This window comes from Cynara cardunculus (assembly GCF_001531365.2).
Source record: "Cynara cardunculus var. scolymus isolate 2C chromosome LG 9, CcrdV1, whole genome shotgun sequence".
Taxonomy (NCBI): domain Eukaryota; kingdom Viridiplantae; phylum Streptophyta; class Magnoliopsida; order Asterales; family Asteraceae; genus Cynara; species Cynara cardunculus.
Window position 1 is genome coordinate 9,114,014 of NC_037536.1, and position 16,769 is coordinate 9,130,782.

The 16,769-nt window shown below is 36.4% G+C and overlaps 2 protein-coding genes across 3 annotated transcripts in view; one reads left to right on the forward strand and one right to left on the reverse strand.

Moving 5' to 3' along the window:
• LOC112517987 (villin-3-like) overlaps window positions 1-7,050 on the forward strand; it is a 40,983-nt gene extending 33,933 nt beyond the window's left edge. The window contains exons 15-21 of the mRNA XM_025125463.1: window positions 362-520; window positions 745-885; window positions 968-1,093; window positions 5,972-6,031; window positions 6,186-6,492; window positions 6,574-6,851; window positions 6,920-7,050. Of these exons, the coding sequence (XP_024981231.1) occupies window positions 362-520; window positions 745-885; window positions 968-1,093; window positions 5,972-6,031; window positions 6,186-6,492; window positions 6,574-6,851; window positions 6,920-7,033 (1,185 nt within the window). The 3' untranslated portion in view covers window positions 7,034-7,050. The remainder of the gene's footprint in view (window positions 1-361; window positions 521-744; window positions 886-967; window positions 1,094-5,971; window positions 6,032-6,185; window positions 6,493-6,573; window positions 6,852-6,919) is intronic.
• Window positions 7,051-10,384: 3,334 nt separating this feature from the next.
• LOC112517610 (protein N-terminal glutamine amidohydrolase) lies at window positions 10,385-16,079 on the reverse strand. 2 transcript variants are annotated; one of them, XM_025124954.1, is made up of 6 exons: window positions 15,898-16,079; window positions 15,145-15,244; window positions 12,784-12,861; window positions 12,512-12,642; window positions 11,841-11,911; window positions 10,385-10,737 (listed from the first exon to the last, which is right to left on the reverse strand). In XM_025124954.1, exons 1-6 carry the CDS (start codon window positions 15,972-15,974, stop codon window positions 10,577-10,579), a joined length of 618 nt encoding a protein of 205 aa, XP_024980722.1. In that variant the 5' UTR covers window positions 15,975-16,079; the 3' UTR covers window positions 10,385-10,576. The 2 variants fall into 2 exon arrangements, with proteins under 2 accessions (XP_024980722.1, XP_024980721.1); XM_025124953.1 differs by having other exon boundaries at window positions 11,841-11,965.
• Between the last annotated feature and the right edge of the window lie 690 nt (window positions 16,080-16,769).

Below are 16,769 nucleotides of genomic sequence, written 5' to 3' on the forward strand. Positions count from 1 at the left end.
TTGTGTTTCCTTATCTAGCTAATTTTAATACGGTTTGCCGTCTACCACTTCCATGTTAAACTGTCAAACTTTAAAATGCTTCACTGACTGCTATGTTGCATGGCGACACCTTTGATTTTGACAATAAAATCCAGTCAGGACATGACTATAAATATACATGTGTACTTCTTAGTCACTTATTTTATTATGTAATGCATAGTATATGTTTAGGTAATCATGCCTAACGTTATATGCTTGAAATAATATGTAGTCTATTATTTCTTGTCAATTCTTGATAGCTCATTTTATCTCTTTTTTCTTATCTTTAGTTTTACATACCTGGACAACAAAGCTCATTTTATCTCTTCTTTCTTTTCTTTAGTCTCGCGTACCTGTAAAATTCGTTAAAGAAGGAAAAGAGAGTTTAGCTTTCTGGCTTGCTCTTGGAGGCAAAAGAGACTACACCAGTAAGAAAGTGACACAGGAAATTGTCAAAGAACCCCACTTGTTTGCAGTCTCATTAAATAAAGGTTTCAAAAGCGTAAAACATCTAATTTTTTACATGTCCATTTATTGGTTAGCTGCAGTTTATTTTACATGGAGAATTGTTGTTGCTCATTATACCCACTAATTGGTTTTATGAACTTATTTCCTGGTTAATGGATCGACAGGAAAGCTTGAGGTGAGTTCTCCATATCATTTATGCATGGCACACTTGATAATTTGTCTGATGAATATATAAAATTAAGTTTCATTTTGTGACAGATTGAGGAGGTTTACAATTACGACCAAGATGACTTGTTGCCAGAGGATGTCATGATATTAGAAACACATGCTGAGGTGTTTGTTTGGGTTGGTCAGTCAGTAGACCCTAAAGAGAAACAAAGTGCTTTTGAAATTGGCCAGGTACTAGTTTACCGATGATTATATGCTTTTCTGCATGGAAGTTCTTTATTGCTCTGTATGTTTTTAAATAAGTTGATTTCAGAAATACATAGAATTGGCTGCATCTCTGGAAGGCTTGTCCCCATATGTGCCATTATACAGAATACTAGAGGGAAGTGAACCTTGCTTTTTCACAACATATTTCTCATGGGATCCTACAAAGGCTACTGTATGTACTTCTCTACTCTTACCTTTACATGTATACTTTGATCAACACATTTACTCATTCAAGAACTTCTCTCAGTTAAACTTATTGACTTGTAATCCACTTTCCTGCCTCACAATAAAATACGAATGGTTGTGGGTGGTGGTTTTTGGCTGAATATTGTATTTTTCATAAGCAACATGTCCACATGTTACATCATCCTTTAAGACTCTTTGTTATGCCAACAGTGTATGGTTCATGTCTTAGCATACAATGTATGTATTTTATTTTGGGATAATCTAATCTTTGGAATACCTCACAATGAGTAGTTCTTGTGTGAGTTCTATCCCCACAGAACACATAGGGTGCACTTTTGTGGGATAAAGCTTCCACAAGCACGATTCACCTTATGGGATGCCGTAGAAGTAACTTCACATATAATATGGTATTTGATATAATAACCGAAAACAACTTACTAATGGGAAAACTACATTAATAAAGTACATCATTGGCAACAAGACATAAGCAATAAGAAACCTCTTCAAAGTTGAGCCAAGTCTTATGATGGGAACTTTGGAAGTGTGGTGGAGTGTGCACCTAATGTAAGCTTGACCGTATCCCAAATTATTGATCCAAACGTAAGGATATGAGAATGGGAATACGCAAGATTAGAAACAAATACTGAAAAAGGAAATAATCTTAAGTTTATAAAATACAAAGAGGAAAACAAGATAGGGTACTCGTACACAATTTGGATATGAACCGATTAAATATTTGGACAATGGACTAGTACCAAGGTTCTAAACGGTTTGAGGCGTGGCATGGCGGAGAGGCCAAGCCAGCCAGGATATTTTTCAAGGTGTGACTTATGACAGCAAATCTCTATATCAATGAATGATATTAAACAATTTAAATTAGGTTATATATTAAAAAGTAAGAAATTAGAAAGATAAGAAAAATCAAATCGCGTTACAAAAAAGGCACATTAGGCAATGGCATGCCATAGATTAACATGGCGTTAGATACAAACCTTGAGCCATGACGCGCCATGAGGGCCGTTGCGACGAGCCTTTTATAACACTGATCTCAACAAAAGATCATCTTGACAAAAGGACTGTAATAAATCACAATCAAAGGAAAGGACTGTAAAAAGGGAAAACCTAAACCGACTATAATAAGGAAACACAATCAAAGGAATCCTAGGAGAATAATAAAAACACTAGGGAAAAGAAAGATCTCTAGGAATTGTTGTACAAATAAATCAGGATTTCAACACATTCTTGTGGCTATGCATGAAGATAAGATTATTTCACTCTCGAACATTCATATGGATGGATGATCAAAGGGCCTTTGGCCTAGCAGTACCTATAACCCAACCTTCTTCAACCTTCTTAGAGGTCAAGGGTTCAATTCTCGTCAAAAGCAAGGAGTGTGTATGAATCTATTTGTGGTATAGAAATATTGTATACTTCACAAAAAGATTCATATGGTTGACAATGTGGTGGACAATTTTACAAAGGCGTTGAGTCTCGTGAAGTTTGAGCATTACCCAAAGCTCATCTGATTGCTCAGGTATTAGTGCCACGAAGTCGCATTGGGGGAGAGATGGATTGTTTTGAAGGTTCCTATTTGATTGAGTCAAGGATTGGTCGTGGTTCGCATTGTAGGGATGGTATGTTTTGGATTGCATGTTGGCAAGTGATGGGTCATGTCGAAGCTCGTTAGTGCTTGAGTTGTTGTGTTGCCTACCTCATCTTCATGATCGTAGCTTGTTGTTTCATTTGTGTTTGGGTATCAAGGTGGAGTGTCGTCAGTGATGTGACCTTCCCTTGTTCCCATTGGTTGTGTCTGTTAGCACTCGCAAAGGAATAGAACAACCATGGAGGCTACTGTACACTTTCTATGAGGTAGACATTCTGATCGCAAGGTTGGTGTGCGACTTGGGCATTTGGCATTCGAGCCTAGACCCTTCCAATATAATTCTTGGGAATCAGACTTAAAAGGTAGGTTTGAGATCACCTATGGCCTTTTTGTAGATGGAGTCAGAACCCGGTGACTTCGCCTATGCGAGGTCTAGTGACTTAGAAGGTCGCGATTGTGGTCTACTTTACGGAGTCTCTTGCATAACAGAATTAATGGTAAGCCTAACCAGATCCATATGAAAGAAGGTAGTTTTGTGGATAAAAATCGTACAATTTTAGCATATCCATTTGATGATGATTCTGAATTGAATGGTAAACTTCAGCTCGTCGTTGCCATAGTATCCATCAATGAGGGATGCTATAAACAAGAAGAGACCAAGAGTTTACTTGAAAATGGAGAGTCAAGCACCCCTCCTTCAATTTTCACCAAGATCTCTTCAAGCCCCTATTTCTCTCTAATGATCCTTCATGCACACTTCTTCAAAGCATCAAACGAATGGAATGATTACCATTTACAACTTTGGTCCCCTAAGATATGAGATTCTTTCCATCAACCCATGCACTTTCACAATTACTTCCCATGAGAATATGGGTTATTACATGATTTTCCTCAAAATTGAATACGTTAGTGAGAGAGAGTTATTTGGCTTACATATGTCAAGGTCGAAGTGACTTGTGTAATAGGTAAGAACTATTTATATACTTTTTTGGTATTAATATACGACGTATCGTCTCCCCTTTGTGGATGTACAATTACCACACCAGTAGACAGTAGTAGAGAACCACTTCAAATCCTCGTGCTGTTATTATTTTCGCTTATAGATCTTTATTGCATCATATTGGGTTTGTTATTGCTCCCAGTGCTGATATATGTTAGATACACGTTTGAGATTCTAATGTTCCGCATTGTTGTTGGGTTTGTGCACTACTTGTTTCGTTATCGACCTTAGTGCTTGTGTAAAAATAGCTAAATATCACCCAACAAATGATTCCTTCTTTTTTCCATGATCTCATATTCATTGGTATTGACTATTTTTAGAACCTGAATTTTTGTTTGGAGCTGCCTTTGAACCATTATATTGAATTTTGTAAAAGTTTCTTCAACTTCAAATTGGTTTGTCTTTTGTGGATGATTCATCTAGTTCCCATTAGATTTTTAGGTTTCGATGGATCCAATACATATCTATGGACCAAAACAAAGGGTTTTAAGCTTCTATGTGGAATGGATTGATAATATTTACAAATATGCTTGGATAATTAGCAGATTTCACACCGAAAAGATTTCACATATTTATTTTTAAAATGTGAAGGGAACAACATTGGAGATGACAAAATTAGGATGTCTTAATCAGTAATGCCACATCGTGATTGGATCATCTGGAATTGAAGACACATGACCTTCATTTGACTCGAGAGGAACATTCTTTACAGTGGAAACTTGATTTCTAGGATGACCTTCCCCTTAAAGAGAAAAGAGCTCGAAATGTTCCTTAGTGTTGCCAATCATTTTCCCCGAGTTCAAATCTTTAAAATTCCATACAAGTGTGTAGAAAATTTAGCAGTGTACAAATATTCTTGACTAAATTTGTTCATAGACATGAGATCACAATCTAAATTTGGACTAAAATGACAGGTTTTAGAGTAATCTCTTGTTTAACAACAAAACTGGACCATTAGCAGCTATTATTAAGAAATTGTTCAAAATTTGGTTTGTAATCATGAAACAGAATAATGTTTCTAGTCACATGATCAAAGGAACTGGATGGTATAATCCAAGAACAGCATTTACCAATAGAGCACCAGTAGTGTTACCTTTTTGTGCGATAGATCTGGTAGCCACAACATTTTGGCTGATCACTTCTTAAAGCAGATCCAACAGGTGAATGGATTCAAGTCTGGTGTATTTTGAGTAGCTCCGATTGTTGCCAAATTACTCCAACTTTTTTTTGTCCTTGCTGGCTTTAGATCAGTTGGTTTACAATGAATTTCCTATAATTGTTGTGGGTATGCCTGAATGATCACATCAACTGATTATGCTGTCCTAGGAAGTCCGTTTGTCTCCGATAATCGCCTTTTTATGGCTTTTGTTGAGCCCCATGGGAAATTTGAAGATTTGTTATTTCTAGATTATTCTTGGGACAGCCCCCTTTGTGTTGTTAAAAAACATCGAATAATGGGTTATTATACTAAGATATTCGGTGACATTCAACTCACCTTGTTGAAGATCATGAAGTATTTATTATCTGGATCTCGAAACATTCTAGTGTATTTTCTTGCCTGAAATCCCAGATTTCACTTGTCTCATAGAAAGGGAAGCTCTTTCCAATCTCATCTGTGTTTGAATTCACTAATCATGAGATGATGAGGTTATTTTTGGACTTCCCTAACCCTGTAATCTGGATCTGCAGGTGGTGAATTTCACCTGTCAAAGTATTAATCTTTGTTCCTCGGTGTAAATAAATTGTCCCATTAGGTTTATGGCCTTTGATTGAAACTTGAAAACCTTTCATAGCCTCTTAAACTGATTTATATTAGGAACTTCAGTTTTATGCTCCAGGCAAGCCATATTTCGCCTATAGAAAGCCATACCATGTATAATTAAGAAATCTCCTTTTTGTCTACATTGTTCAGGAAAACATACATAGCATTTATAGGAAAATAAAGGCAAGATACTCTCCTAAAAACCTGAAACAAAACCACTAAACTAGCAAAAGGATTAACAATGTCCCCCTAAACTAGGATAATAAATAAAAGCAAAGATCAATGGCCTTGGAGGGTTTGTCTCATTGAATCCCACACTCAATCAGGTTTATGATTATTCTTGACCTTTCTGCTGAGGTATAATAATATGTCACTATTTTTATTTACAAACAAAATGAAGATCCTTGTTTCTTTCTTAGCATAGCATTCCATAGATCTCATTCTAGTTACTTTCTTCGATGTATATCTTTGATTGTTCTCTCTTTTTCAACGGTGTTAGGTTTCAGGCAACTCATTCACAAAGAAGGCTACGCTACTCTTCGGTGCAGGCTCGGTGGAGGTAAATGGTGGAAATCTCAGGCTTATGTGTTTTCTCTTTTGTTGTTGGATAAGATATATGCTTATCAATGATGTATTGTTGTATAAAACAGCTATTTAGAAAATCAGACGCTTTTGACTGTTCTATTGCTTAAATTTTCTTAATCTTATTATAGAACCAAGATAAATCACATGGAACTAAAAGTGGAGGAGCGACCCAGAGAGCATCAGCCATGGCAGCTTTGACCAATGCTTTTAGGTCATCTTCCGTCACTAAAACACCTACTAGTCCAAGAATGCCAACTCGTGGGTCACAGAGAGCAGCAGCTGTCGCAGCCTTATCCAATGTTCTCACTGCTGAAAAGAAGGGCCAACCTGAGTCCCCCACTCGAAGGCAACACAAAAGAAATCCATCATCCGAACCTGGATCACCTGCAGGTTTTCACAAAAGATATCCATCATCCGAACCTGGATCACCTTCAGGTACTCAAACTCTCTTATGGTTAGATGCTTGTAAGTTAAACATAAAAATGTATAAAGAATTACCAATGGGGTTGTGTGCAGCTCCATTCAAGAGTGAAGAAGCCTCTACTTTTTTTGTCAATAATGAAAGTTCTCAAGTTATAACTGAGCCGATTCCAGAGACCAACGAAGAGGAATCATCAATGAAACAAACAACAGAGGACTCATCAACTAAACAAACGACAGAGGACTCGTCAACGAAACAAATCCATGAGCAGGAAGAGGGTGGTGGTGTAGACATTCAAACTTCATATAGTTATGAGCAACTCAACACAAAATCAAAGAACCCAATTACTGGAATCGATTACAAGAAACGAGAGGTAAGCTTCTTGACGGGCTTTTCTTAAAAGTGTGTGATATTTAACTTCATTTATTTATGAAATTTCAGGCTTATCTCTCCCCTGAAGAATTTGAGGCTATATTTAAGATGACAAAGGAGGCATTCTATCAGTTACCAAGATGGAAGCAAGACCAGAACAAGAAGAAAGTTGATCTCTTCTAGAAATTGAAAATAATATATCCTTTTATAATATCTATTGTTTCTATTCCTTGCTGGTTTAAACCTGATTTTTTTTCACTTTGTTTTGCCACACCTGATGCATCCCTGTTTTGCTCCTCTCGCCACTCGTGATCGCTGTGGCGTTTTTTAACGACAACCGACGACTACATTCTTTTGATTTGGTTTCTATGTATCTCAGTTTGAGTTATGTTGGAGTCCCCCATCACATTGTTGTATAAATATTCTGAAGACAGCATTGTGTATATTATGCATTCGTTTTTTTACAGTTGGAATGTCCTTATGTTAGTTGTTCTACATGGTTGTCATGTCTCCATTATCATACACAATATCTACTCATCATCGTGTATAAATCAAACCGGTTGCAAGACTAAGAAGCCGTTTACAAAAAGCTTACCAGCGATAGTCACCATGCTCATGGGTAACATCATCTGCCATCGAAATGGATTGTTGGTAAGTTTCTTTTACCTGGTAACCGCTTATTGGGTAAGAGTATTCTCTCTCACTTCTCTTAGCAGGTAAGATATGTTCACCAGGTAAAGTAAGTGACACCAGTAATCTCTTACTCGCTAAGCGTGGGTAAACGGCCCCTAAGTCTTGTTGGATGACTCTTAGACCTCTACAGCTATTGAGTTCTATCAAGGTTTGTTCCCATTTTTTTTAAAGTTTATATGGTAGTAGTCTACAAAATTTAGTAGATAAAAGAGACCCAATTTTTTGGTATATATTATATAGTAGGAGTCCAAAAGAATTTAGTGGAATGCTAAGGTCCAAAAATGTATTAATTAATATCAATGGAAAAGAATGTATGTAAAAAGTTTTTATAAGTTTTTTATTTGGTACCAAGATCGACGCATGGACGGACCTACCATGGTGGTTATGGTGGCACGTGTCATCGTATTATTCTTCCGTCGAAGGGTAAAATAATTTAGGTTCGTAAAAAATGCAACCGTTTTAATTTATTGTGTGCCACCGTATGTATTTTGAAACTACAATGAGAACAAGTTTTATTTGGTAGAGTTGGTTTGCAAGACTTTTATTCCACCCCAGACCCAAGTTCGAATCTTGTTAGCGTTATTTTCTTAGTTAAATGGTGCCACCGTTTGGAAAAAAAAAAAAAAAAAACTTTGTACATTTGTTTCTTATAGTCAAATGGTGCCACTATTTGAAAATTTTCGCCATATTTTTTTCCTATAGTTAAACGGTGCCACCGTTTGAAAAAAATTCTAGGTCCGTCCGTACCGCATAGCTCACTCTCTTGGATGAGTTAACCTACCAAGCAGTTGCGCATCCCGCTATCTTAGGCTAGGAAACGAGCGAGCGACGTTTCACGTGATCTAACATGCAATGGAGGTTGCGGAAAGTAGTAGATGTGATAAAACCCCGATTTTTCTAGTTTTTTTGCTCATTTCTTCCATATTCTTCAACCTCTCTCTAGCTTAGGCGATGTGGTGGCTTTCGGATCGATTTTTTGGGTTCTTCACAGTGTGGTTGTGATTTATAAGCTTCTTGGAAGATTGAAGCATGGGATCTTCAATTTCTACATCAATGGGAGCTAAGGCTTGGAGGTGGAAGATGACATTTTGAGAGTCTTTGAGCTAGATTTTGGGAGACTCGTTAGGAAATTTCAAGTCTTCGCCAAAGTAAGCTCATGATTTGGGTTGAAATCTAGATTTAGTATAAATTATGCATGGGAAGAAGCCAGCCCCATTAGGGAACCCGGTGTATATCCGGTCAGACAGGACTAGGGATTCCGTGCAAAGCTGGGGACTAGGAATGGTGACGAGGATTCACGAAAGTTGAAAACCGGGGATGTGAAAGGACGTGGTAACATGATCTCCGACTGCCCCATTCCCGTGTCTTCAATTTATTTTATATATTAATAAATACATTGTATATTTATTACATATTTTATATACAAAGGATTAGATTTAGTATCTTTTAGATTTAGAAAGAGTGTTTTGACATTTCTTCTTATATCTACTTTTTCTAAATTGTTTCACTTTTTTAGATAAAAACATGGAGAAACGAAATCGTTTGATTAAACAATTACGTATGATGTTATGATTTTGTTAATATATGAATATTTGATACTTAATAAAAGCAAAATTTTAGAAATATGCGAGTTTTAAACACATACCATTATAGACTGGCTGAGGTATTTAACACGTTTGATTAAAAATATCTCACATAAACATGAAAAAGAAATCCCTGGTTCCCCGTTGGAGACGAGGATGGGGACGTGAACATATTCTCCGACACAGACAGGGACAGATCGTGGACGGAATTTGAGGTCCCCGCCCCATTCCCATGACTATTATAAATCTAGCAAGGTGAGTTCTAATTGCTATAAAAAAGCTATATGCATGTAAAAAATGTTCTAATCGTCTAAGTGGTGGTTTAAATTGACTAAATTTCCCCTCAGTCAAGGGATTACGAGTTAACTCAATTAAGAAAGGGATCCAACTTGAAATAAAATCCAAACCAGGCTTTGCTAGTTCTAGTTCTAGGATGTGAATTGGAAGGCCTAAACCACAGTGGATTAATGGCACCTTCATGATTCCACTTGTAACAAAACACGTAACATGTGTCCTAACTGTCTCAAGTCCGAGTTGACCTCCCATTTGTCGGTGATTTTAGTGTCGTCAACATTTGGTGTAGTTGTGATTTACTAGAGATCGAGTAAGGATGATGAGGCAAACATAAGTGAGTAAGGGAGTGCAAAGTGCACACTCAAAAATATTTCCCCTATCATCTTAGATCGCCATAAGGCAGGGGCCAAGGAGGCCTCACCCCCTTGCGCGGTTCCGAAGGGCACAGCCCCCTTTGGTGGTGGTCCCAGAGGTTTTTGGAGCTTATAAAGAGTCGAACTTAGTGAAAATCTTGCTAAGTACAAGTCTGGACTAGTGTAAGAAGTGATCTGATCATCCAGATCAAAGGTCTAAAGTCGTAGTAAAATAACTCTGGATTTGCTGCTCAGACTAAGTCCCAAGTCTGGACTAATGGGTTCAGAGATCTGGATATGTTTCTTCAGTCTTGTTCTAGACTTAGTCTTAAGTATGGACTAATGAAGTCAAGACTTAGACTCGAACTCTGATTTATAACTGCTCTTAGATCTATTTCGTTAATGGTTACTATCATTTAAACGCCATAATTGTCGATCTCTCTTATAAATACATAATTCATGATCTGAGTGTATATATATATATATATATATATGAAATCAATGTCTTATTTCGTGTATGTTTATCTAGATTATCCGGATACTAATTTCGTGTTAACCAATGGCATAATAGGGGTGAAATACAGTATTTGGAGAGTGATTTTCAAACACGGTCTATAAAAACATCCAAGTTATATTCAACCACAGAACCCAATTCCCCAACACTACCATGAGAAACACAAAACTCATTCTTGGTGAAACTAGAAAACGATTTACAATCAAATTATTTCGCTCACATACATGTTTTTCATATAAGCATCAGAAAATGGTGCAATGTTGCAGCAGAATGCAAACAAGGGCCCCAATTACCGTGAAATGTAAGAGAAGAATTGCTCCAACTGGCTCTCGCCTACTAGTACGCCGAATTGTTTGGTAAAAACTGCATTGACGGAGTCATCTCCTACATCTTCCAATACGTCTTTTGTGGACATGTTTATGTACTCGTTTAGGTTGTGCACAGTTCCGTCTGCAAGAACATGAACCAAGAAGAAAATAGTCGAAATGAAAAGGCAATCACAGGTATATATCATAACACCGACAGAAAGAGAAGAAAAAAACTAAACCATTTACTTTTCTTCTTTTGACTTTGAAATGAAGGCAAATTGCATGAAAACATAACAGGCTTTGTTCCGATTCCTGTTTTGTCTAACATACTTTCAAAACCTTCATTTTGAAACCTCAGATCTCAAACATTTAGACGAAAGTACGCTACACAAAATATAAATTGGACCAAAGTACATTGCATATTCATGCATTCGGATATGTAATGGCACCTAAAATGTTTGAGATGTCACATCTGGGATACCAAAATGAAGGTTCTGATGATACGTTACATGACATAGCAACCAGAGTTGCATTTTGAATGAAATGAGCTACGTTTAACTTCAAAATTTCTAACAGGTTTGACATACAAAGTCAAAGGGTGACGCTTGACCAAGTGTTGTGTGACCCTGATTTCATTCAACTTATTGATCATATGCCTTAAACAGTTTGACTCGATCTTCAATTCAATTGACATGTCTGTTTTGGTTTTTTAAAGTTCAACAAGTAAACATGAATGAGAGACGATGGAGTGTTCAAAGCAGAACTGTGTTACGCATTGACCCAAGCCCAAGCCCGTCGGTAACATTATAGATTTTAGAAGGGGTTAGAAAGGGTGTTTTAGTATTTTTAAGAATTATTCTGTTAGCAGAGGGGGCTTTTGGGTCATATCTAGAATAGTCCTATGATGCTAGTTGTATAAATTAGTGTGTCTGGGTGTAGGAGAGTCGTCCAGAAAATTAGCGAGTTCTAAATTGGGTGTCCTAGCCTCTCGAATGCTAGTTTGTTCTTCATTTTCCTTGTTACTGAAGCATTTAACAGTGTCCTTATCATTTGGTTTTCATTTCAATTGTTCAATCGTTTGGGTTCATAACAAACTGAAGAAAAATACTGGATTTTGCACTGTGAGAAAGATAGTTTAAACTTCAACATTCGTCTTTTTCATACGATAAAAGGAACGATGACCATTGACACAATAGTTAGTTTGATGTCGGTAAAGTAATTTCCAAAGTTTGGTTTTATGTTTACCTTCAGCTACTAGGACTTGGTACTCCGGTGGAGGAGACGTCCAATTTCCTTCTGAATCCTTCATGTGTCTCCTATCAGAGGCAAAATAACGGAGAAATAGTGGAGCATGCACTATACGGAAGACCCTGAGTGTTCATGAATCAATCGATAATCATTACCAATGGAAAATAAAGGTATTTGCAACTGAAACCATAGATTTTGCTAAGTTGCATCTCACTAAACATATGCTTCCTCTAACCTCAAAAAAGAGATGCTTATAGTATGTCTTTTGTCAAACCGAGTATTTTCCAAACAAAAACCAGTGGTTGAAAAGTGCCACTTCCAGAACTAAAAGTCAATGGGTACATCTTTTTCTAGTGATCAAATTTGGTATTAAGGTTGTATAAATTCATGGCAAGCATAATAAACAAAGTTTAGCAATCGAGCACCATGCATAATGGCATAGTGAGTTTACTAATACCGCCAATTTATCACAAGATTATGTAAACATAACAATTAAATGTAATAAAACATAAAACTGGAATCCTAGTATTCCTTATATTGAATTTTGGTGCAACTTTCCAAAAAAGGAAATACATTTATGTCATACACATGCAGCTATCAGGCCAATTATGAATTTCATGAAGGGTGTTTGCTTTTGACAGCGCAATTTAATAGCAAACTATGTTTACCTCTGAAATTCAGAAAATAGCTCGAAAGATGGTCGGATGCTTTCTGAAACATAGGATGGTAGGGTTGACGGAAATGGGAGAGATGAATCTAAATCCCATACCAGATCCACAGCCTTTCCTTCTTTCCGTCTCTGTCAAAGCAACACCAGTTCCAAATTTCAGTAATACAAAGTTTATGATTTCCACAACATCTCAATCAAATGATTTAGCATACTTCCCATGGTAATCAAATGCATATTAACTCCTAATGCAGTGAAAGTTTGAACTATTACCTGGATGCAAATGACATGGTAATCCCATATAATTATCCCATCAGCTCTATGGCTAGCTTTCTGATGCCACAACGGGATCTGCAATATTAATTAAACAAAATTGGTCTATATTGAAGTTCATCTCCATTTTCAAACTATGCATCAAGGGATTCTAAATGCAAAACCATCATGTATCTAGAGAAGAAAAGAAACAAATTTTGCTACACTACCAGTCACAGATGGGGAATAAGAGAATGTTGCATTGAGAAATTATTTCTTGGGATTCTTAGTTTTAATGAGTATTTTTCTTAAACATGAGAAAATGGAAGTAAAAGGTTCTTAACAACTAAAAGTGGGTGTGGTTGCAGATATTCTTGTAAACAGCGTGCAAAGTATCAGCTGTTGATCATAGGTTTGCCATATACATTGAAGAATCTTGGGAACGAGGAAGACTTTTCTGCATGCAATTTTAGAGAAACTCTTCAAGGGAGAATATTCAATAAAGATGATCCCTACCAATTTTAATCATCTATCACAAAATGATACAGCTTGTTCTTGCAAGTTTAAGTAAAGACGTTTTCTAAAAGAAGATACTCATTAAGTGGGTTCTTTCTTGCAAAGTTTACTCGTCTTTACTTGCTAAAATCAATTATATATGTAGCATAATGTGGAGCTAGATATTCAGTTATATGACAGATTTCATGTAAGTGCATCGTTTACCCTATTTTCTGCTTCTGTATGGTGCTGCTTTTTGTAGCATATTAATACTCGTCAAGAATAGGATTATCTTTGTGAAGAATCGTGAAGTATTTGTACAAGGGTGATAAGCTTCATTTAGAAAGCAAAGTTTTGGCTTCCCTCCATTAAATGTGATGTACCCCGATCGATAATAGCAGAATTTGTGGTAACATTGAAATTAACTACTCAATGATTCAAGGGGGAATGAGATTATAGACGATGCTACAACCGCATGAAGGCAAAATAGTTAAAGTGGAGAGTCACTACGAGAGTGATGTGCGATAAGAGGGTACTGTTAAAAGTTAAAACTGATGGAGAACTTCTCAAGGGTAGCCAAAAAACGAGCTATGTTGTATGATTTTGAGTGTAGGGTAGTAAAGAAATGAAAATAAAGACATATGAAGATGTTGAGATGGATGTGTCATGTGTGGTTGGGCCTTGCTAGATAGGACTCCAAACGAAGTTTTCCGATGGAACTAAGGGTTGCTCCTATCACAGATAAATTAAGAGAGGGCAGATTAGGTGGTTTAGGCATGTTCGTAGGAGACATATGACAATGCCAATGCCAATGAGAAGATTGGAGGGTGAGATGGTTAAGGGGGTGAGGAGGGTAGGCCTAGGAGAACGTGGAATGACCAACTAGGATGGACATGATGGCTTTAGGCAATTCCAAGGACATGAGCTCTGATAGTTCTTTGAGACACAGGACTATAGTGACCGATTTTTAGTAGGATCTGGTAACATGTGACGACAAGGATATTGAGAGAAGGGTAGAAAGAAGACAAATAGGCTCCTTCTGTGGGATAGTTGGGCTGATAGGATGTGGCTTCCTCCTTGACTTTCTATTTGACTTTCTTACTTGTCTCACCTACATGTTTAAGTTGCTATATTCATTACTTTCTACTTGTATTACATGTTTTACTTGATTACATTGTCTGTTTGCATACCATTGTATGATGCACATACCATTGAATCGTTATTCTACCTCTTTAAGTTTCCCCATTACCAGTTATATTACTCATCTTGTTGCATGTTTGCACACACCTTGCTTCATGCACAAGTTGGGTCTTCACATAAATGACCTATCAATCCTAGTGGTTGAGGGTAAAGTTTGCGTACATCCTACCCCAATCCCAGACCCTACTTTCAAGTTGGATATATTGGGTTCATATGGTTTTGGTTTAACCTTCCTCAATAATATATCATACCACTAACAGATTACATGCAGATTTAAAGGTTGTTTGACTTGAGGTCTCCAAGCATTCACACATTATCCACCAAGTAATAATGAAGCTCTCCCGCATTGCTTGAGTAGAATACACCAATTACTATAGTTATGATTCTTCCAGATGTCATACGTTGATAATCAACAAAAATTTGATGATATAACCTAAGGACAAGTCTGAATAGAAGATTGAAACGTTATAAATGAATTCATCTAGGCATCAAAGAAAATAATAAAGACCAAATATTAGCTCTAAGTGTAAAGTATGACCAATTAAGAGAAGGGTGTTCTCGCCACTCATGCGAGGGTACACAAGAATCTCATTTGTTTGTTAATATAGTGCAAAACACTAAGCATGTTGATGTCATAACCTTCTTAACATTTCTCATAAACAAAACCAAACAAAGGAGTAAACATACATGCTTGTTCTCATTAGAAATGAAGACAACAAAGAGATCAGATACATCAGCTACTCCATCCGCACATAGTTTCTTGCAGAGCAAATAGACATTTTCTTCGCTACAACAAAGTTCAATTAGAAAATCTAAGATCATAAATACAACCATCGGGCATCAAGGCAAGCATCAAATTCCAGATAATCCCCACTTTCTCTAAATGAGACATTAAAACCGCCTATCTTTTAAATTCTTATTGATATGAATCTTCTAGCTTCCCAACAAATATCTACAACTCCATCATCTTTACAACAAATACTAGAAATTTAATGCAAAATGGTGAAACAATTTCCATTTTGAACTTCTAGTATTAGTTGCAAGTTGTGACATTTTCTCCATTTTTTGTCAAATTTAGGAGCTAACATTACCTATTTCACTCTTAATCAAAAAATTCCTGCCTTAAATCTTGCAATTATTGAAACGGAGGAACCATCATTAACAAAAAGAGACCACCAGATGAAAAGTTTGTTCTATAGCCTCTGTTTGACTCGATAACATCAGCTGTATCTTCAGTTCAGCGACTAAAACCTAAAATTCGGGATCATGCTGATTAGGGCATATGTGAATGATCATTTAATCTTAAAAACAATCACAATACTCGCATAAAGATCATGAATTGGTATGAATAGTAGGCAGCAGAAACGGTGACTATGTACAAAAACATCATGGCGTGTGAAATTCACACAAGAATATTGATCGATCGTACGGAGTGAGTACCAGTAAGAAGGGGTATGCTGAAATTGAGAAACATCGGAGGAATTGGAAGAAGCTGAATCCAGATTCGATGCCATCATTCTATTTGATCTTCACTAATCCACACACAGTACTTGATTCCTTATTATTGTGATTTGCTGGGGTTGAATCTTTGGATACGAAAGCTGGGTCTTAAATAGTCTTTGTGCGGGACCATAAAATTTGTAGACAATAACACTTATTTGAGTAGTTCAAAGAATTGAAATGGATTATTTTGTACATTTGATATGAGATTATACTTTGGCTTTAGTCGATTACAGGAAACGATTACAATTTTTTTTTTTGGATGTTTGGGATTGCTTATAAAAATAATTTATTGATTTATTTTGGTGTGACATTGGTAATAAGCATTTTTGAGTGTTTGGATAAACAACTTAAGACCCGATAATTTCAATAAAGCCCGATAAATGGATTAAGGCTGATAAAACCCAATTAAATGAGTTAAGGTTTAATAAAACCGAATAACGTCTCATATAACACACACATACTGTATATACATTCATATATACACATATGTTTAAACATATATATATATATATATATATCATCCGATATATGTATCTTAAACAATATATACATCGATCCAATCGTGGTTAGCAACTAACATATATCGTGTATACATATGTATATAACTGTAACACCTTCGTCCCGCGTGGTCAAAGACGGGAGATGCCACAATTGAAATAAAACAAACAACAACGCGCTATATAAAACAGAGCAGCTAATAAAATTTGCCAAAAGATAATTACATAACCACAGACGGAGATAACGTGTCTCAAAATACGGTCCCAAAATACCGGTATGTCTACATAGTCATCAAAAGTTTAACAAAAGTA

Bases quoted from the DNA above. Each gene is read 5' to 3' on its own strand.
- LOC112517610 (XM_025124953.1), bottom strand. From the start codon at position 15,974: ATGATGGCATCGAATCTGGATTCAGCTTCTTCCAATTCCTCCGATGTT. The intron at 12,862-15,144 runs GTATGTTTACTC...TTAATATTGCAG, and splicing joins TTTCTAATGAGAACAAGCAT to ATCCCGTTGTGGCATCAGAA. The intron at 12,643-12,783 runs GTAATAGTTCAA...TTGCTTTGACAG, and splicing joins ACCATGTCATTTGCATCCAG to AGACGGAAAGAAGGAAAGGC.